Source organism: Solea solea, chromosome 7 (assembly GCF_958295425.1).
Source record: "Solea solea chromosome 7, fSolSol10.1, whole genome shotgun sequence".
In the NCBI taxonomy this organism is placed as follows: Eukaryota; Metazoa; Chordata; class Actinopteri; order Pleuronectiformes; family Soleidae; genus Solea; species Solea solea.
In genome coordinates this window covers 18,464,093-18,486,654 of record NC_081140.1, presented here as the reverse complement: position 1 = coordinate 18,486,654, position 22,562 = coordinate 18,464,093, and the positions used below count along the sequence as shown (strand labels likewise).

At 41.7% G+C, this 22,562-nt stretch overlaps 1 protein-coding gene across 2 annotated transcripts; it reads right to left on the bottom strand.

Moving 5' to 3' along the window:
* Positions 1 to 10,031: 10,031 nt before the first annotated feature.
* Positions 10,032 to 13,566, bottom strand: p2ry1 (purinergic receptor P2Y1). 2 transcript variants are annotated; one of them, XM_058633119.1, is made up of 2 exons: positions 12,978 to 13,566; positions 10,032 to 12,653 (listed from the first exon to the last, which is right to left on the bottom strand). In XM_058633119.1, exon 2 carries the CDS (start codon positions 12,574 to 12,576, stop codon positions 11,635 to 11,637), a length of 942 nt encoding a protein of 313 aa, XP_058489102.1. In that variant the 5' UTR covers positions 12,577 to 12,653; positions 12,978 to 13,566; the 3' UTR covers positions 10,032 to 11,634. The 2 variants fall into 2 exon arrangements, with proteins under 2 accessions (XP_058489102.1, XP_058489101.1); XM_058633118.1 differs by having other exon boundaries at positions 10,032 to 12,731; positions 12,978 to 13,561.
* Positions 13,567 to 22,562: the final 8,996 nt, after the last annotated feature.

Genomic DNA, 22,562 nt, shown 5'->3' with positions numbered 1-22,562 from the left:
TCTATACTTCATAGGACCGTGCAATGACAGCCAGTTAATGCCTAACCCTACCACTGACCTAATCACAATTCAGATCTTAGCCCTAACCATAACCAGTTCCTCAGAAATGAGTTTATGCCTCATTAGGAACAGGTTTTGGTCTCCATGAGGACAACTGGTCCTAACAGGGTCAGTGTTTATGACAGAAAAGGCCCTAAAGAGCTAGTAAATACGAGTACACACCCATGCTCACACAGTATTGGTAACATGGTAACCCATTTTTACTCTTTGGCTTTCGATCCAGTATGAAACGTTGTTTTTTATAGTTTTATTGTATGACTTGTTCATTTGTGTTGTATTTATACTTTCTTGTATGTTTTATTGTTTGTCATTAGGTCCATTATGTCATTTTTATATTTTATTTGTCTTATTTATCTCTGTTGCACAGCACTTTGTTTCAGCTGTTGTTGTTTTTAAATAAAGTTGGATTGGATTGGATTGGTATCCTTATCAGGGCACAGCATTGCCTTCCATTAATCTGGACTGCCAAACTCAAATCTTATCCTTAATGCAATCCTCTTAACTTTAACCTAACGTCTGTATTTACATGTTATAGAGTCTCAGAAAGTACTGTAGGTTTTGCCTTATTTGGAGGGACTATAGGTTGCCAGCTAATATTATCTTGGAAAAAGTCAGTATTTAACACACACACACACACGCACGCACGCTTGTCTCTTTGAATGATACGTCTGTTGAAGAGGAGTTCCTGTTCATTTTAATCTTTTTAATCATTTTAATCAGCAACTCATTTACATTTGTCCTCAGTGATGAACACAGCTTCTTTTAAAGTGCCTCACTTTCACTTCATTTTTACTACATCCCCATTGCACTTCCCTCTGTGAAACTGTCATGTGAGACACACTCACTCACACACACACACACACACACTTATACACAAACCCCTCCAGAAAAACAAAGATTAGCTGGGCACCTGCACCTTCACAGGTCTCTATGAAGGTTAGTGTTTGTGTCTGTGTGTGTGTGTGTGTTGCCATTTTTTACTTCACCTAACACACACCATTAATCTCCTCTAGACATTTGGTGTCCACTGCGCTCTCACACTGATACCACTTATCATTGGCACAGACATCTACGGCGCAGCACACACCTAGACACTGACAAACACAGTGAACTGTGAGAATTAATAGGGCGAGGCGGCGAAGCATTACGGGATAATAGAATCTAAACCATGGGGAGAAAAAAGGAGGAAGGGAATAAGAGGAAGGGGAGGTTGTCAGGGAGGAGGTCATGGAAGGGGGAGCTGGATTTATGGTCAGGAGGGAGAGGTGCAGAGGTGAAATTGGTGACACACAGTATGTGTTGGTTCCGAAAGAATAATTGCAATTTCGTCTCCATGCTTTTGTCTCTGCCTCTGATAAAACACATTTCCTTCATTTGTATTTAGCGGTGTTTGTGCTGAAGTTACAGAGGGCGAAACGTTTCGTCAGCTATTTCCGTGAGAGTGCACTCCACTGCCCATCGCCTCCCTTTGGTTAGCGATAATGGAGGAGAGTGTGCATACTGTATGTGCACACATTTGTTTGGAGGATCAATAGTAATAATAATCCTATCTGTCAGGAGAATTTATAGTCCGTACACTTCACGAAGAGAAACTGGACTACATGGGATGTTCATCAGGTTTACTTTAGAAAGAGCTCAGTGCGTATTTAGAGTGCTCCAGGAGAACATGCCAACACTACTATCAGAGTCATTAGTCTTCAGTTTGTGTGTTTGTTTGTTTATTCTCTACATATGCCTGACGATCACTATGCAGAGGATGTCTGACTCACACAAACACACGTATAACACTAGTAGTAGTAGTAGTAGTAGTAGTAGTAGTAGTAGTGGTAGTAGTAGATGAAGTAGTAGTAGTGTTTAACTCGATTACAAACCCTTTCCTGGGTGTATCAATGCAAACTACTGCACAAGGTTCAGGTTCAGGGTCGCTACAAAGTACAACGCATAACAATGATCAAATGTTAATGCGCTCTACTTTGGAATGTACCTCACCCTCTCAAGAAGAGTCCGCAGAGTTTGTCTCTCATACAGAAATAAAAGCTTTAAAATAACTTTGGTGTTGTTTTCAAACTGTTTCTTCTTCTCTCCAGATTTGACTTTACTGTGGAGACCGACAAGACCTTCCATTGTTCCATGTGCTGTTTTAGAAACGCCTACACCGATCGCACAGCAGCTATAAAAGAGTTTAACACTTGAGTCACCTGCTTAGCAAGCAGGAAAACAAACCTCACTCGTGAGGATGTAGATGTAGATATAATTCAGCTTTATCTACAGTTGATTATTAACACTGTTGGCATGAGCAGGAATTTACAACACACACACACATGCACATGCACACACACACACACACACTCCGGTGACACACAATATGGCGAGCGGGGAATGTGAAAAGATTATGCAGACAGAATTAAAAAGGAACTTTGAAGTGTTTCACTTTGAAGTAGCAAAGGAAAAATACAAAAGGGAAAATGAAATGGCAATTAGCACCATGTCTCATCTTTAAAAGACATGTGCTTTTTACTACAGTCAAAGATATGGATTTTAATTAGATCCTAAATGATTATAAAGCCCTTCACTAATAGTTTAAAACCTAATCTGATTTGTGGTGCTAAAAACAACATCTAAATGTTTTCAGCTTTTATAGTAACTCTTTTGCAGCATTGGATTCCTCCAAAATATGCGATTAAATGTTTGACCTTTGAGTATCGCCTTTTCTGACCCATGGTGTAGATTTATATTCCAAAAATGGCCTTCAGAAGAAAGTTGGTGTAAGCACAGAATGAGACTGTTTGTGACCGTTAAGTGAATCTGGCATGAAATCAGCCCAAGATAACATTTGGAAATTCTATTCCTTCCCAACACAAGGCTGATAGCTCGTCTAGTAGTTTCATAAACACAATTTTAGCCTAAAGGAAGGTTGTAATACAAGGCGAGTGGAGAGCTCCTAATCCCTTAGAAAAACACAATCTTAGGTGTTTATACACAACAAAAACATGCAGACGAGGCGCGGTCATGTGAACGATGACTGTGCTTCTGTTGTTGACTTTACCATTATTTATGTGATGGATATACATACTGTATATACCTGATAAAAAGCATTACATTACGTCCATTACTCACAGGTTTAATCCCACTCTGCAACACTCATGCCAACACAACAACGGTAATATGGAGCAGAGGATGTAATCTGCTTCTGGGACATAAATTGCAGTCCTCAATGATTTATCTTGCGTGCTGCAGTAGAGCAGTGGTTAGAACGACAGGTTGCCAGCTAATAAAAGCATTGGAGTCTCAGTGCAGAGCCTACAGCTCATCACCCTTTTACAGTTTATCCACAACTTGCAGAGAAGCTGGAGCCAAAGTGTGGACTGCTTCATTCTTTTTTAGAAATAATGGTTGTCTTCACACCATATGGTCTGTTAGTTTTGGGTGACATTATACGTACGGTGTTTTCCCACTATATAGTACGGCCTCGACTCGTCTCTACACGGTCTGGTTGGTTTTCCATTACAATATAGTACCTCCTCAACGTGGGCGGCGTCATCACAGCACGGCTGCATGAAACTGCTGTTACTTCATTTTAAACTAGTGACTAGTGGCTTGTAAAGCAGTTATTGTCGGTGTACTGAATCATTAGAATCAGTTAATTAAAAAGATTTGTTCAGCACTTCCTGAATGACCGGAGCACAGACTCCGTCTGACACAGCCACTGAACACAGTTCAGCAGGTAGTAAAAAAAAAAGTACCAGGTACCAGGTACCAGGTACCAGGTACTATCGCTAATGGGAAAGCAAAATAACCGTGCCGTGCCGTGCCGAGGCGAGTCGCGCTAGTGGAAACATGTCAACAGACAGATACATAAACTGAAGCTGCCAACAAGATCATTCAGTGATCATTCGGGGATCGTTTACCCTGTAGTTCTCAACTTCCTGCTTGGACATCTGGCTTTATCTTCTGTATTCCTTATCCCTCCAAACAATAAGCACCCTTTTATTCAACCTCAGCTGCATAACTGTTCTCAGACTGTTCACCCTGTCCGACAGAGCTGTTGTCCCACAGATGTATTACTGAATACACACTGTTTGGTTTAACACTAGCTGAGCCAAACCTTGCCATCTCCCACTTAGGCCAAGTTAAATTGCTTGATGGGTTCATTGAGTCCCTGTTGTATGAAATCGAAGTGGTTCAGTCAGCCAGTCATTCATGTTGATCGATGACGACGCCAAGAAGCAGCAGAAAATCAACAAGAGGCCATGTGGGAGTGGCTGCAGAGGTATTGATCATAAACTTTATGACATCCAAAAATATGACAGCTCATGCTCTGTCTCACTAACCCCGTCCCACTTTTTTTTTTTTCTTCTATTTTCTATTTTCTCTTGTCCATAAAATAGACCAAGGCCGATGTTTGGCTTTAACAACCACATGTGTGTGTGTGTGACAGTATGATGAACATCAAGTCATTTCAGGGTGTCAAAGTAGGCCAACACCAGAGGCGACACTGAACATATTGCACCAAAGAACGCTCTTATTTCAAATTGCTTTTAGTGTCAGAAAGCAGACGTACTCCGGGGCATTGGTACTTTTGATTGCACATCACTCATTCTGTGTCGCTGCATCTTTTTTTTATCATGTCAGTTTATAGACAGAACAGCTGTGAATGGAAAACTGATGGTTAAAACAGCTTCAAACCGAGAGCCAACATGAGGTCATCCAATGTAAGTCAGATTTGATATTAATATTTATTTGGCCTTTTGCTTCTCTGCCAGTATTTGGTTTTTCTAATATTTGGTAATATCCAGACTGTTTGTTTCTATTTTGTTGCCTGGTGATGTAGTGTGCTGTAGAAGAAGTATTCAGAGCCTTCATTTTAAAGCAGCAATACCACATCATACGTACAAAAATACTTAAACGTCTAGTGTGTTAGAATTAGCGACATCTAATGGTGAGACGGCAGATTGCAACAAACAGAGGATTCCTTTGTTCCTTTCTTTTCAGTGGTGGCTGGTGATAAACATTTATTTTGGGGGGGCGTATTGAAATAAAAAGAGAAAAAAAAGTAGCCTGGCAAACCAGACCTACATCAAGATGTTTGAGGAACCCTGGCTGCAAATTACATTTGCTACCGCTGGGGCTGCTAGCCTAGATTTCTAGGCTAGAAAAAAAGCACTACATGAATTAAAAGATTAGAGATGAGACATGACGCTCTGTTCAGAGAGCGAGAGAGAAACACACACGGAGTGTTGCCTCTTGCTCTGACAGTGTGATGATGACAAAAGTTGATAAAGACATGATTGACTGGTCCTCTCAGCTGTGGGCAGAGTTTTCCTATCGTTTGCATTGCAAAGGCGTGTCTGTGTGCATTCTCATAGCGAGAGTCTATTGTATAGTAAAGACGTGAGCGTCATTTGTGACATTTGTTTTTTTTTACTGTCTGAACCTTTACTCACTGAGTTCTGCCAGAGAAGTAACTATTCAACTAGTAAAAATATTACTAGTATATAAATATTTTTATTTTATTTTATCTTAAAGTGATTAAAATATATCCATACATACTTATGGGTAGTACAGTATATTCAATTGCTGCAATAAAGTTTTATAGATAATTAATTCTATTGCTTTGAATTATTATTGCACTCAGATGTAAGCTGCAGTTTAATGTTATAGGCATTTGTAATGAAACTAATGTTATACATTACAGGGCACAGGTTTCTATTTTCTCACTGTAAGTCAATATCATACTGACTATGGGAAGTTCCCTTTCCATACAGGTCAAGGGCTAAGGTATCCAATCCCCATTGCTCATTGTTAAATGGACACTCTAAATTGACCGCAGCCGCAGGGAGGACACATCCAGTGTGCTCCTTGTGCCAAGCCCGGGTTAATGGGAGGGTTGTATAAGAAAGTGTGTGAATCATCTGCTCATCTTTTAAAATACAGTCGTACATGTACCTCAGAAGGTACTTGAGTCAATGTAGTTGTTCATTTCCAGTATTTGTATTGACAAAAAAAAACTATGGAAGAAATAGCAGAATACTGTATACGTTATATTGACAGTTGGAAAACATAATTACCCTCATTGGAGTCTCATGAACATATGACACCAACTCAAGCTCAGATCGCGTTTTAAGTTACACAGTGTAGGATTTGCTCTCAGGTTTCCCCAACAGTTGGTAAACGGTATCGTTTGTTACAACTATTACAACATGTTACAACATATATTATGCCGATAATGCCAACGATACCAGTGAACTCTGAAGCAGGACTTGTAATGTGCAAACAGCCATGTCGAAATGGCTTACTGTAAAACCCGGCTTATGTAACCTACTGCTCATTGTTTGCACATTGTTTGAATCACTTGATCTATGAAGAATATGTGCGAGAGGACAAGATGACTTCACTAACGCGGCCTGACACACTCTAGACCCTAGACCCTAGAAATGACAAGCAAACAGTGAAGTCAGTGAGTGAAAGCCGTACCTTGTCCTAACTCTTCTATCATCACTCTCCTTCAGTATTTGTGCAGAACTGCTCAGGCTTTGACACGGGGAACATTCACCCATGTTGTAAGTTAATGCCCCGTCAAAATAATCCTACATTAATTCCCTTTAAAATCATTCAAGACAAGACATGCAAGCACAAACAAAGCTATAGACTTGCACCCGTGTGTGAACACTAGTAAGACAGGTTTGAGACTGATTACGAATACGCAATCAGAGAAGTCTTTATTACGACATCTGTCGTCCCATCAGGTGATCGTCAGGTGAAGCAGTAACAATGTGACATGTACACCTGTGTCATTAGTGGTCATGTTTCTGTGTGCAGCGGCTTCAGTTATTGTTGGCCCTGTCAATCACAGTCATTTCTCTCTCTCTCACACGCATGTTGCATGTTTGGAAATTGGAAATTTGCCGTCCACATGGTGCAGTGTGACGTTTTACCATATAAGTGCAATGACACGCCATGAGAGAGCTCTGGTGCAGGGTTGGGTGGTTGGTCGATGCCTGATCTGAGCGACTAAACACTTGTTACACAGCATCAAAGAATAGCACTGAGACAAGAATGTTGTAGCCAAGAACTAAACATTTTTGAAATATGTGTTTACCACTACCGTTGGAAAACACGTACCTGGTTGTGTGACATCTTTGGAAATAGTTGAGTTTCTCCTCTCTATAATATTACATATATTATATTAGCTTTATGCCTAACTATGTAAAATTGAGATCATATATGTTGTGATTTGGCATTATAGAAATCAAAGTGGATTTGATACAAATAAAGGGCTGTGGGACCACATTGCCCATTGTTAATCGGACACTGCTGTGGTCACCCCGAGAAAGAATGTTTTCCTGCAAGAACTGAGCAATGCAAAAAGCATGCACAATATGATGTTGATATTATGCAACAGAGAGTCATGTGATAACATTTACTGTGTTTACAAAAGGACAGACGTTTGAATGGTTTCATTTAGCTTCTGCAGCACTGTCGCAAGTTATCAGTGGATGCAGGAGGATTTGCACCAGAACCACATCATTGCCCATAACAGTTTGTCAGAGGTCCCTCATGGAGGACCACACACCAACATTTTGATTAGGATTGGTTTGTGCGGTGGTTTTTGGCTTGGGCAGCTTGGCATTGTTCCGGTAATGGATGTGGTTGCCCCAGCCCTTTCTGTAAATCTCCAAGAACGAAGCTCCGTGATTTACTTTGGTTGTAGTAATGGCCTCTTCATCTGCACACACACACACAAACAAACTTCTGCACAACGGACATTACTTTTCACACTCAGCTGCTCCTTCTGTTCTGCACCAAAGACCCATTCAAATAGCATCCACCCCCCCACACACACCCATGATGAGGCAATACAGTGAAGAAAAGCTCTTTATAGTTCTACAGTCTGAATAATGACACATATTATGAGAGTATAGAGGTGAAAGGTGGCTGAGAAGGAAGGGAGGAGATCCTGGCAAAGATCCCAACTTTCTGCAAGTCAAGATTTGACACTGAGGCTAGCTAGATATTTGGCTCTGGCTGAATCCGACCTCCCTTTCATCCCATCATGTGCATGAGCACAAAGGGAATACATATCTCACAGATACAGAAACATAGATTCATATGCCTGTGGTGCATGTGCATGTCACAGTGGCTGACAATTAGGCAATTACAACTGAAAAAAAAGGGAGGAAATACCAGGAACCTAGCTCGAATAAGATCTCCGCTGCCTTCAGGCTCTCCAACACACACACACACACACACACAAACTAAACTATGCTGTTTGCACTTTAAAGCCAGGAAATCAAAAGCCGTTTGTATTCACAGGCCATGTTCGGAGGAAGAGGGTGTGCCAGTTTCTTGCACCCACAACACGGCACAGCCCTGGGGTCCTGGCAATAACCTCCTTCCCCGTCTGCATCAATAACTCTGCGCCATTGTGACGGACACAAAAGCTGTCTTAGGATAAGCCAGGAGAAAAAAAAGGTGCCACTCTTTATTCCTCCCTCGTCCCCTCACTTCCTCCTGACTATGTAGAAAAAGAAAGTTAGAAACATTAGCACAAAGAGAGAGGGAGAGAGAGAGAGAGGAGGAGCAGAGAGAGGACAAAACTCTGCACAGATGTCTCCTCTGCCAATGTTTATTCACTCAAAACAGTGCATGTGTTTGATTAAGTGCTTGTGCAGCTGTAAAGAGTGAGCGCAGTGACATCAATTCAGTAAAGCAACCACCATTTTCAAAGAATTATGTGAGTCTCGTCACGTCTCTCAGGTTTGTTTTAAATATAAAAATTTATTGATAAAGATACATGTGGCCCCATGAATTTCTGTACAGCCGATTCACTCACTGTCTCCATGATCGCTGACCACGTTACACTTTTACAAATGTTTTAGTAGAGACATCAAACATGAAGTATTCCTGGGCATGATATATAGCGCTCCACAATCATCAAGTACAAAACAATACTAAACAAAGATTATCTACGAAAGCACGAACACAGTGCAGTATTTACTTTGAGGTATCTCATATGAAAAAGTCTTCAATATCGATGAAGTCATAAATCAGGTGAGTGATGGCGTGTCGGTAATTGTCTTTCTTCTGTTGTGAGGACTCATTTGTGTCAAAAACCATCGTTGTGAGGACATTTTTAACTGGTCTTTACAACTTTAAATGGTCGTTTTAGAGTCAGGGCTATAATTTAGTGCACTCACAACTGAAGAAAGACAAGATTGTCTGTGTGTGTGTGTGTGTGTGTGTGTGTGTGTTTTTGCTCATTTCTAAGCTCTTCCCTGTGGTGTGATGAACAGATGAGTAATTCTGCTGTGGTTAGTCAGTGTTTCACTGATGGGTTTCTAAAGTGGACTCATGCAATAAAAGGTTTGGTTTTAATGATACTGACAAACAAAACTGTTAACAACACAAACTCACTGGAACATGACAACATTCTGTACAGTACACCTCCAGAACACTCTATGCAGTATCATACACATACAACTAGTGTCTCTTTTAGTCAGAGGGAGACAGGTTACCAAGGACAGAACAGCTGTGGTGCCAGAGCCACTGCAAACTAGTCCATTAGTCCTCATCCAGTCATTAATACATGAAGGCAGAAATGAGGAGGTGACAGGTGGCTCTCTGAAAACAGAGTCCCTGTTCATAGTGCATTATGTTGGTTTTGTTCAGACTGCTGGAAACAAAAAAAATCGGATTTCTTGTATAGCCACATTTCATCAGGATTGTTTTTGAAGCACATGAAATCAAATGTTTATTCAAGTCAGAATCAATGTTTTGAAAATAGGATTCAAATCAGATCTCTGCAGGTGCGCCTCATATATCACTGTTAACATGCCAAACAATAATGACATGAAAACCAGTGCACGCTTCCAATACAAAAAAAGTACTTAACTCAACGTGGGGGGAGTCATTACTGCACGGCTGCATGAAACTGCAGTGACTTTGTGTCACGCGCCACACACACACACACACACACACACACACACACACACACACAGAGGAGTGAGAGTAAAGCAGTTGTTTTCAGTGCAACTGAATCAGTTCATTAAAACGTCACGCAAAAAAAGTACCTGGTACTATGCTAGTGGAAACGCAACTTAACCATGCCGAGGCGAGGCGAGGCAAGCCGGTGGAAAAACACCATAAGTGTGCTATGGTGTGCATGAGTGTGTTCAACACTCAGTTATTTTCATAATGTCATGTAAACAAGTTAGTCTAATTAAAATTGAGCCAGTCTTAGTCGGACTAACATACCTGGATAATGCGATTCGTAGTCCGATTACTCCTGCATGTATACGCTTAGTCGGACTGGAGTCGGACTTGGTGTTCTGTGCATGCACCAAAATGTACTCTACAGTCTTTGACCCTTTAGTAGAAAGAGACGGTGTATAAATTGTTGCTGGAAATCATACGGAAGCTGCGTTTTTCTTTGGACAACACAGCAACCACAAGAGCCATGCTCCATCTTATTTGTATCATGAATAATTAATTATTATGTACAGCAGGTACGGAACATACAGAACCACAGCACGATCCATCTCGCCAATCACCGTTTGTTTTTCTGTGCTGTAAAGGTCAACAGGAAACTGATTCAACACGCACTAGCTTATGGAGAGATACAGCGGCAACCTACGGAGGCGGAGTCAGGCGTACGCGGCCAATAAATCGATTCCCTCCTCCGCATGTATACTCGATCGCCTGACTTGGTCGGACTCGCTCGATTAAGCATGTAAACATGCGGAGTGACGTCAGCTGTGACGTGCAAAATAGGTTCCACTCTCCTCCTCTGCCGAGCTTTTCTTGTGCGATGGAGGATTTTTGCACTGCGACTTTAAAGGGCACGAGCTTGGACAGCAAGAAGACGCACCTCCATGTTTTTTTCCCCCTGCATCCATGGTTGAAAGCCACACCACAAAGGTGAACACGTTTATGTCATCACGACAGCGTACAACTAGCGACAGTCAGCCTGGAATAATCGGTCTGATTTTCTTGCAGTCTGAGCAGAGCCGCGTCTGCATGACACGTCCATGCAGCAATTTCAGTTTCAGTGCTTTAACTTTTCTCCTCTAAGAGCCAGGTGCTCTTCCTTCACCACAAACTCCCACCTGCTAAATAGCTATTGATTAAGCATCAGTCCAGTTGTTAGAGAAGGTGCTATCCATTCTCAGTCTATGTCTTTTTCCCTGAATAAATGGATGAACGGGGCATTGATGCCTGCAGAGGAACCTCTTTATCCACGGCCTGCCCGATGGCAATGTTTATTTTCGTGTACACGAAGTGTAAGCAACGCTAGCTATTCAATCAGAATGAAGAGTAATGGCTGTAACATTAAGAACAACACATGTACACAACAATACAGTACTACAGGTTATTAACATCAACAGGCTGCGAGCAAGCGGTGGTTATCACAGGGAGGAGGATTTATCCTACAAGTTTTATAAACCGTCATCCAATAAATTCTACATCCAGCCGTACGTGTCAGACGCTGTATTTGTTGATACAAGATCAAGTCCATTGTTGTTTCTAAAGCTAATACAGATCCACACCCAGTGCTCGACACTTTGAGGTGTCCGGTCACAGCCTCCGGTCTCCGTTCTCCACATACTCCGCCAGGCTGTTGAGCGCTGTCTCCTCACTCTTAGACTGAAGGACAGTGTCTCCCTTCCTGGAGGGCTTTTTAGTCGCCCGTGACAGCTTCCTCCTGAACGTGTCGCCGGCCAAGAAGTAAAGAATAGGATCCACGCAGCTGTTAAGGCTGGCCAGTCCCCTTGTCACCTGGTAGGTGGCGTAGACGTGGTTATTGAACTCGCACATGTCAGGGCTCTGGAAGTACAGCCTGGCCCTCATGTTGAGGTTCTTCATGACGTGGAAAGGCATGTAGGAGACGGCGAAGACGGCGAGCACGATGATAACCAAATGGATTGATTTCTGCCGCAGCGGCGCATTGTTTACGTCGTTGCAAATGAGGGCTTTGACAATCATGCCGTAGCAACAAAATATGATAATAAAAGGGATGCAGAACCCGAACACAGTCAATGTCATGCTGTAAATGAAATAACCCGGTAACTCGTCCTCTGTGGTGGTGTCATAACATGTGGTGGCGTTACGCTTCAAGCCGGTCCTGGAATAATAAAGGATGGGAGAGATCCCTATAATAACCACCACCCACACCAGAGTGCTGGTAATGACCGCATTTTTCTTCTTCAGTCGACCCAGAGACTTGAGCGGGTGCACCACCCCGGTGTACCTGTGGACGCTGATGCACGTCAGGAACAGAATACTCCCATAAAGGTTCACGTGGAATATAAAACGCTGCAGGCGGCACAGGACATCGCCGAATATCCAGTCCGTTTTGTTGAAGTAGTAGAAGATGAGGAAGGGCAGAGAGAGGACGTAGCAGAAGTCAGCGAGAGCCAGGTTGAACATGTAGACAGAGATGCTGCTCCAGGGTCTCATGTGGCACACAAACATCCAAATGGCCAGGCTGTTGCCCACCAGCCCCGTGATGAAGACCATGATGTAAACCGTGGGCAGGTAGTAGAACTGGAAGCCGGTCTTGGTGAGGGAACATCCTCGGGTGTGATTGTGGAGATCTGTGACATTCAGCAGGGAGGTTAAGTTTAAGTCTGTGGTCATGGCGTCAGGGGCAGAGGCAGAGGCAGGTCGTTTTACTGCAGGTGAGACCACAGACATGTTTATGTTTCAGCTCCCATATTAGAAATGCAGAAGCATATTAAACAAACATCAACACAGGGACAATTCACTAATTCACTTTAAAATGGCGTTTGTATTCATAAGTGGTGCACATGCACACGCGACGTTCAAGCACCACACTTAATTTTTGCCGAACGCACAATCCAACGGGCGCGCACACACACACACACACACACACATGACAGACGCATTACAATACTCACCGTGGAGACAGATTTTTACTCCACATTCCTGTAGCCTGTCTTCACAGTTGGAAAAGATTTCAGTCAACACTCGGAAGAGGGTGAAGTGTCTGTCAGGTGTCCTCACACCGTCTCCTCGCTGTGTTGTCGGGATTTCTTTTTTTTTTTAAGTTGCGCTATCACTCTGTCTTTGAGTCTTTGAGTCTTTGCGTGTTCAAAAAGTCTGGCGTCGGTCTGTGACGAGAGAGGCGACGGTTTCGCTCACAGCCGCAGAGGGACGCAACAGAGACAGCAGCTGCAGGCTCTGGCATGAAAAGCAGGAATTGCAGGCAGGCTCCGTGAAGCGAGAGAAGGCTCGCCGCGTTATGGAGAGGGGAGGTGCGCGCCACACACTAAGCCACTGAGCAGCTTCCCGTCTCCAAAGCGCGCTCTTTCTGTTCCTCCCTCCTCCTGTCACACTCTCTGACAGCTCCGACTTGTACAGAAATATCAGTACGCACTTTTCAATTGATGAAGAAGAGTAACAACAGAAACACTGCACACTGTGAAGTGACGCTGCACAGATGTTCCCACGCCAAGACGCACGAAGACACCACACAGCTGAATGATTAGTACACAACACAACAGGAATGATGATTTTAAAAGGTCCAGTGTGAAGCTTTTGTTTTTTGAATACACTACTTACGAGTAAGAACTCTTTCTGACAGGATCACTGACCTTGTTTGGACCAGTAGTCCTCAAAAACCTGGTCATCATTTCCGAGGAAAGAGATTTGAATCAGGAAGGTTAGGCATTAACTGGTCGATAACCATAACCAGTTATATGTATATAGGCTACTGGTTATAACAACAGAAAAAAATAGTAAAGCACATTATTATTTCTTGATAAAGATGCCAGATTATAGTTTTTTTACTTATCCCTGAACAGAACAAATAAAAGATAATAGGTTGAATGTTTATGCTTGATGTCTGACTTCTCAAAGAAACCCAGTGAGTCGGCTCAGATGTGGGTATAAAAAGACACATTCAGTTTGTTATTTGTCAAATAAATAACAATAAAGAAAGATTTCTAAAATACTTATGTTTTCACACTGTGTGTATACACGCTTGCACACACACACACACATATATATATATATATATATATATATATATATATATATATATATATATATATACACACACACACACACACACACACATACATATGGTTATATTTTATGGAGGCTGCTCTGCCATCTTGTGCCACCACCAACAGCCAGAACACACAAAAAAGTTGGGGATTTAAAGCTGCAGCTTACTATAAAAAACAAATAAAACGGTCTCTGCCCACACAAATAAACCACAGAAGAAGAAGAAAGCAAGGGGAAATAGCAGCAAAGCTTTCTGACATGTCAAGGCCACCGTAGTGTTGAATGTTTGAGGCGCCTGTGCGTAAAGTCAGATTTAAACAAGTATTACAAACCTAAATGGTAAGTGAGCAGGGTCATTAAATTGTCATTAAAACACATTTGAAGGAATGATCCTTCCTTCCACGGCAGCATCTGTCATTCCTCAGTGTAACAACAGGGTCGCTCTGAGTTTCTTAAAAGGTTTTGCGAGAGATGAGCAGCGTGTGAATCAGCTGCCAAGGACAGAGCAGACACTGGCAGCAACACAAGGCAGAGAGAGGATGGTGGAGAATCACAAAGTGATCGCGTCGTGCAGTAAGAAAGCCAAAGGTTAAGTTAATTATGCCGTCATGCCAAACATCTTAGAAATGGTGGAAGTGGAGCTGGCCAAAGCTGTAGCAATAATGTAATGGCTGTTATTAAAGACAAAGAAGTATACTGTATACTGTAGATGCACATTTAATTAATTAAATGAAATAAATTAATTAATTAATTAATTAATTAAAGTTTGTGCAATAATAAGAAAATAAAGGTTACATTTGCTTCTACCACAACAAGTTGTACAATAATCAGGGACATTTAAGTTGCTTAACAGATCTGTGGAGGCATTTTGAGCGAGCCAACACATTCCTGAACATACCTGACGAGCAAGTATGACTCGTGACACTGTGGCAGTGAATCTGCTCATTATTCCGTCCGGTCTTTGTTGTCTTTGTTAGGGAGAGAAACGGAAAGTCCAGATGCAACGGTCGAGGTCTCAGTGTGAGCAGTGTGAGCAGAGTGAAGAAACATTCTCTGCACCTGCCATTACATTTCATGCCAAGGACCTGGTCCTATTTGGCTCTGACCTCCATTTTTGCCCTCAGAGTCTGACAGGAATAAAGACTTATTGGACACAGATGGACGCGGCCACATTTTTGAGAGCTAAAGACATTGACTGAAGCTGCCCAAAGTGAGAAAGAATCTGCATGGCACAGGGCTGCATACATAACACTGAGCTCTAATGGATCACTATTATAATTATAATTAGCTTTTTGTGTATTTTTCAATTTAAAACCAAATATTGTCTTTTCTCGGCTCATCCCGTTACATTTGTGTTCTTATTTCTTACTGATCATGTCTCCTAATTTGAATAATTTGATTACCTTAGATTAACCCACACCAGTTTCTCCAAATCTCCAGAAACAAAGATCCAGCCGCCTCTGCTCGTCTGTCTGTCATTTCTCACACCACCACAGACTTTGGCGAGTCAGGTGTTACCAGTGTGAACGATCCATGTCGGTGGGAGCAGTGTTGCCCAGCTCATGCTCCCAGGTGTGAAGTTAGATAAGGATAAAGTTAAAATTACCTTCTGCAGCTACTATCTACCCACACTCAGTGTTAGTGTATGGTTCACCACCTTTGAGTGCGGACGCTCCAAACTGCATCATTCCCTCTCAAGTGTGTTCACAGCAGAAAAACACTGTGCCGCGAGGTGTGACATTATTGCAGAGGCTTTAAAACAGACCGTTACTCGAGAGATACAGTTGAACTACATCGCAACACAACTGCAACAAGCCCACTGGGTCCTGTTGTGTTTCAGCTGCACCAGTGAGTTCAGTGCTGATGCCAAACGCCTCTAAACTGATTGGACACAGTAACGCTTGTGCTCGAAATGACAAGTGAGAAGCACAGAGGGGGGAATTCTATTTGTTTCCAGGTCCTTGACCTGTATTTCCCTACATCCTGCTCGGCCGGCTCCTCTGGCGATCCGAGCAGAGGCTGAACACTATTCCTGACGTGCTCGTGTCATGGTTAATAACTGCAAACCTTGAAATCATAACATGAGCCGCATTAGCATATTTAGACCAGCGTGCAGCCGTCATGTTAGGAAAATATCTTTTGACAAATTAGTGGGATTTGGGAGGAACACATTTTCTTCTTCTTTGCAGGCACAAATCCTGCTCACGGTCTCTGTTGAACCACATTTATGTTGGCGAATTTAATAAAATAACACAGATATACATATATATATATATATATATACATATACATATATATATATATATATATATATGTGTGTATATTTTATTAAATCCACTGGCTCCATGCTTTGCCAGGCTTATTATTGTGTGCCCATAGGAAGACCACACACAAAGTGTGACAAACATCGCCTCTTCTACTGATCTCTCTTATCAGCGGTCCAACAGAGCAGGCTGCAGAATAATTCACTCTTCCTTCATCTCTCTCTCTCGCTCTCTTTTCCTCAGCATCGCTCAGTTCTGTCTCATTTGCATCCATTTCTCTTACTTCTCCGTCGCTCACTCTTCACTCGTGCTTCTACGTGATAAACATCCACCCCCTCACCCTCTTCCGTAAATGAATGCCTGTGAAGGTGAGGTTACTTGGAATTTACCCACAAGGAATCCTAACCTGTATTTTCTCATGCTTGTTCTGTTTCCAGCCTAAACACTCGTCAACTGCTGTTCCTCTACTGAGCGACTGGGGAAGCAAAAATATAAAATACTAATAAAAACATTTTTGCAGCAGTTGGTGTAATAGCGTGTCTGATAGCCCGGCTGAATGTGTCCCTGTGGGAATGACAGTGCAAGGCTCACTTGGTAACAAACACAACATGAGAATGTGTGTCAGCTTTCAGAAATTCAATTTAGCACCAAATTAGGACATACATTATCGAGACGCATCGTTAGGGCGAGACCGCACTGCTCTGTGCTATGGAGAGAAACTGTGTACGCCAAATGCCAGGACATCAATGTAACAATAATAAATGACAAAAAGGCCAAAACAAACTAATGCAGGAGGGAGCGACAATCAATCAAATACCATTAAATACAGGCAAACAAACAGGAAGAGCAGGAAAGTAAACAAGACACTGGAGCGCACAAGAGATTAAATACACTGGGATGATAAGACACAGGTGAGACTAAAAATAAGACACAGGTGAGACAGACAATCAAGAGGGGAGACGGGTCTACAAAAACTACTAAATCAAACAGGAAATACACAAAATCAAGACAAGAAAAACACTGACCAAATCATAACGAAATGTCCAGCTAAAATCAAAGCACATGAAATAAAACAAAGATCAAGCTATCGAAGTGTGACACACAAACTACCAGGAGCGTTCACTTTTCAATATCAACAAAAGGAGAAGGGCAAAAATGTGAGGAAATAACCTCCGACCAAATCAGGCTGGACGACGCCCATGTGGAAAGTAGGAAAATGAAAAGTGAGAAGAGGCCTCATGTTCACGGTGACAGTGAACATGACTCACACTCACCGCCCAGTTTATTAGGTACACAGACCGCCTGATAAAGTGGCAGAGGTGGTGGCCTACCTGGTGTGGTCTTGTGTTTCTGTCGCTCGGTGTTTCTCAGTCCTGGTTCCCCTGTACGTTTTAGATGTTTCCCTGCTCACACCAATACACCGACAACAAGATCTGTGAAAGCCTGGTGACGACCCTTTCATTTGAATCAGGTGTGTTGGTGCAGGGAAACATCTAAAACATGCAGGGCAGTGGATCCACTGGACCAGGATTGGGAAACACATGCTGTAGCTCATCTGCATCCCAGTTTGACACGAGTTTAATAGTTATTTAAGTTACTGTTGCCTTCTCCTCTGACAGCCTGCCATCAACTAGGCAAGAAAACTAACTGCTGCTCACTGGATATTTTCTCTGTTTCGGACCATTCTCTGTGAATCCTAAAAGTAGATTATGTGTGAAAAGCCCTGCCGATCATTAGTGTCTGAAATATAAAGACCAGCCAGCTGTCACTGACATCTACGCCACTGAAATCACCTTTCTTCCTCGTTCTCGCAGATGGACATAACAATGTCTCCATGCGTAAACGCACTGAGTTGCTGCAACGTGATTGGCTGATTAGATATTATTGTTAACAGGCAGTTGAACTGGTGTACCTAATAAAGTGGCTGGTGAGTATATTTGGAATCATTTATGACGTCGTTTGTCATAAATATATCCATATCTACTTGTAAACCCAGTCCAGCTCCAGTGTTGTTTATGAGATCTGAGGTCTCATCATCAGCTTTTCCATGTAATCAAGGAGAGAAAGTGTTTACTTAAAAAAACAAAACAAACTTATACATCACACTTATGACTGGCACTTCATAGTTTGGCTTACTTGAAGCTCTTACTTACTTCTAGCTCTTATTTGTACCCAAATGTTTAAATGCACTTATTGTAAGTCGCTTTGGATAAAAGCGTCTGCTAAATGACATGTAATGTAATGTAATGTCATCATCAGCTTTTCCATGTAATCAAGGAGAGAAGGTGTTTACTTAAAGCTGCAGCACTCAACATTCTTCATGTTAACGACGGCTCGCAGCAACATGATACGAAAAGCATCGCTTAAACTGATAAAAACCCCTCAGAGAACTCAAGTGTTTCAGCATCTTTGGATTTTTTCTGCATTTTTTTCTTGGTTTTATGGACCACAATTCTTACTCAGTTCTCTCTCACCACTTTCATTAACAGTGGTGAGAGATATCTGTCCAAATGAATTCCTCTGGACAGATATCTGGACAAACAGTAATAGCTCGTCTAAAGCACGGTGATCTCCTGCTCTCCAGATGTGATTGTCTGAGAACCAGCGTTCACGCTGGATGGACTTTAAAAGAAAGGTCAGTGAAAAGTCAGGTGCACTCTTTAGTTTTCAGTAAACACAGTGTGTGTGTGTGTGTGTGTGTCCCACACACAAAGGTCAGCTGCTCCCTAAGGCTCCTCTAACTCCAACTGTGATCAAACAGGCTGAACCTCATGACTGTCCACGTATTCGGCCTCTTTTCCACTTTCTCTTCTTTCTTTTTTTCCCGCCTCATTTTCCTTCCACTCTATCTACATCTCTAATATCTGTTATCTGTCTATCGTACACTAATTGAATGGCAGGCTATCATTTACTCTTGCTGATCCACACTGGACCACTGACTTTTCTATAATCTGATCAATGCAGTTTAATGCCACTGAGGCTTCCTATCAAGCAGAGAGAAGGTCAGTGTGTCTGTTCTGTGTAAATACCACACTAATGTAATTCCCAGACAGATGTGATGTCATCTGTGGAATAAACTGATGTGTGTCTGATATATGTGGCATGAAATGAACGTCGTAGTGGTTGTTCTTCCGACCTCTTAAAACTTTTCTTTATTTAACAATTTTCCACCTAATCCAGTGATTAAAATCAAGTGAAGAAAATTCAGATTCAGTAATTTAGTAAATTAGATAATCTGTCTGATCACCCCTTCACTTGTTTATTTTGTCATTTCATTCTTCCTTCTCCTCATCCATGTGAAGAGACTTCTGGAGCCCAAACCACCCAAACACAAAGTTTATGTTTATGTCACGGAGTCAACACTCATTCATTACAGTGACTTTGATGACAGGGTGAAGACAGAATGGCCGATTACAAACACATGTGCACACAATATTCTCTCATAACTATACACGGGAAACTAAACATGGAGAATAAATGTATATAAAATACTTGCATGTCCACCGTCAAAATCGCAATACGGCCCAGTGCAATTTTTAAAATCGCAGGAGGCGCAATATTTCTTAAAGCCAAAATATTTGTCAAATGACCAATTAAATTTGGTCTTGACCTGTACACATCATAGTCCACAGACTGGAGGAAACATCTTTGTCTCTCACAGATCTGCACAAATATCACACAGTGTTATTCAAATGAAAATGAGAATAATTATGTCAAAGTCACAATTTAGCAATCGCAATTTCAGTCAAAATAATTGCAATTAAATATCCTGTGTGTGCGTGGGATTTCTCCCACAGTCCAAAAACATGCCCTATGTCAGCTGAGATTGACGCAGCGTGGCCCTTCATATGGAGGATAAAGCGGGAGAGCATGGATGGATGGATAATTCGTTCAGCCCTAACATCCACTGCCCTCTACTAAATCCCGTTGAGACGTGGCGTACAGGAGTGATGAGGTTGTCCAGTCTGTGATGAAGGAGCTAAATGCTGGAAGGGAACCTGCTCCTGCCACCACTTTGACTCATCTTTTTTCATTACATTACATTAAACGGACCACAATAGTTATACAAGGTGGTGTAATGTTCTCCTTTTACACAGAGGGTATATATAAATGTACATTATGTTACATTAGGCATTAAATAAATCAATGCTTAAAACTATTGGAAGCCATAAATGCACCTTGTCTGGCATAAAGAGAATAAGTGCTGTCAGTGTTTTTACTATACTGCTTCCACTGAATGTAAACATATATATATATATATATATATATATATATATATATATATATATATATATATATATATATATATATATATATATATATATATGTGAATATATAATATACAGTCAAAAAAATGCATCTTATTCTTCATGGCAAGGCCAGCATTTCAAGGCAAGATAAATGTGATAAACTCTAAAGTGAATGGGGTATGAGTTAAGGTCAGGGTCGACTAAAGGATAATACTGTACATTTAGAATAAAACAGACATAGAATAGACCAAGCACATGTGAGGAGGAGAGGACAGCCAGGAGACAGCAAAGAAAGCACAGGAGGATCACACACCACTACAACAGTGTACTGTATGTACATGCAACAGAACCTGTGGGTTCAGGATATCTCATCAGAAGGTGTCTGTACTTTATTTATATTTCTAGCAACTTTTACTCTAACTATCTTTGTTACTCATTACTACCAAATACAATCAGAGAGTTGGTAATGGTCTGCATTTATATAGAGCTTTTTTTTAGTCTTCTTGATGATCTGCTTTACATTACAGTTTTTTACACATCCACAAATCTTTCATACCCATTCACACGCTGCAACATGGGTCTTGCTCAAGGACATATAGACTGATCAGAGCCAGGAATTTAACCCACAGCCTTCCAGTTGAAAGACAACTCGCCCCACCAATGAGTCACCATGGCTCAATCCTAATCCCCTCTTTTTAGATACTTTGACTTGTAAAATTTAGTGGAGGGTAGAGAGAGAGACTAATGTAGAGGGTGCTCCATCATTTGCTGCCCCTGCAGCTGAAAACACAGATGCTGGGATGCTTAAAGCAAAGTGGGGATGAGAGAGAGTATAGGGGCTAATGGTGCACATTAGTGTGAAGCTCTTTGTGCCGCAGTATGGTGGGGCTAATGCAGACTTAGAGACACTCACAGGCTCATCGAGATCTACAGGATGTACATTACCAGGTTCCCACATTCATCGACAGCCTGCCCGAATCCCTGCAGAACTAATAAGACTTTAATTGAAAACTTCCTCTTTTTTTAACCAAGATAAATGTATCACGGGCCTGTGGAAGTGCGAGCGTCTATAATTGTATTTGCATTTCTCTGTGCATGCTTATTTGAGGTTTTCAGTGCTTCGATGAAATATACATTTTCTTTGTGGAAATCATGGTTCCATCTGAACATCCAGAGCCTTAAAGGATTCAAATTAAAGGCTGGTGATGAAAGATGGAAGATACTGTCAAACTTGTTCTGTTTTGAGTGGAAGGAGAACAAGGCCGTGGATTTTACGAGTCATTTGACAATGTGAATGTTTGATGTATAACTCAGCACTCTCACATAGAGGAGCTACTTTGAATAAGTGGGCATCGGGTGTTGCCAAACTACAATATGGACTCACCGGACTGCGACGTTAAGAAATGTTAAATTTTCCATGGGACAGTACGGTGCGATTTTACAGGTTGCCATAACAGTGGCTCTCAGTTTACTCTCACAACATTGACCATGATATAAACTAAACTCTGTTGTCTTCAGATAGCTGATAGACTCCAGCACCAAGCATCAGAAGCTCATCATCAAGTCCACTGTTAATGTCTTGTGTCCGCAGAGGAGAGCCTACGAGATACAGAACAATACATGAACAACTAATGATTAGATTTTTCCAAAAAGCTATTCTTTATTTAGAAGGAGCAGTAAATGATTAAGATAACCTCACTAGTATGGGAAGTAATGTGTCGGAACATGCACAAACTGTGCACTGAACATTTGTTGGAAGGAAAGAAAACAAGCAACCAACCAACCAACCAACCAAGAAGGCAAGCAAGAAAGCAAGCAAGAAAGCAAGCAAGCAAGCAAGAAAGCAAGCACGAAAGCAAGCAAGAAAGCAGGCAAGCAAGAAAGCAAGCAAGAAAGCAAGCAAGAAAGCAAGCAAGAAGGCAAGCAAGCAAGCAAGAAAGCAAGAAAGCAAGCAAGAAAG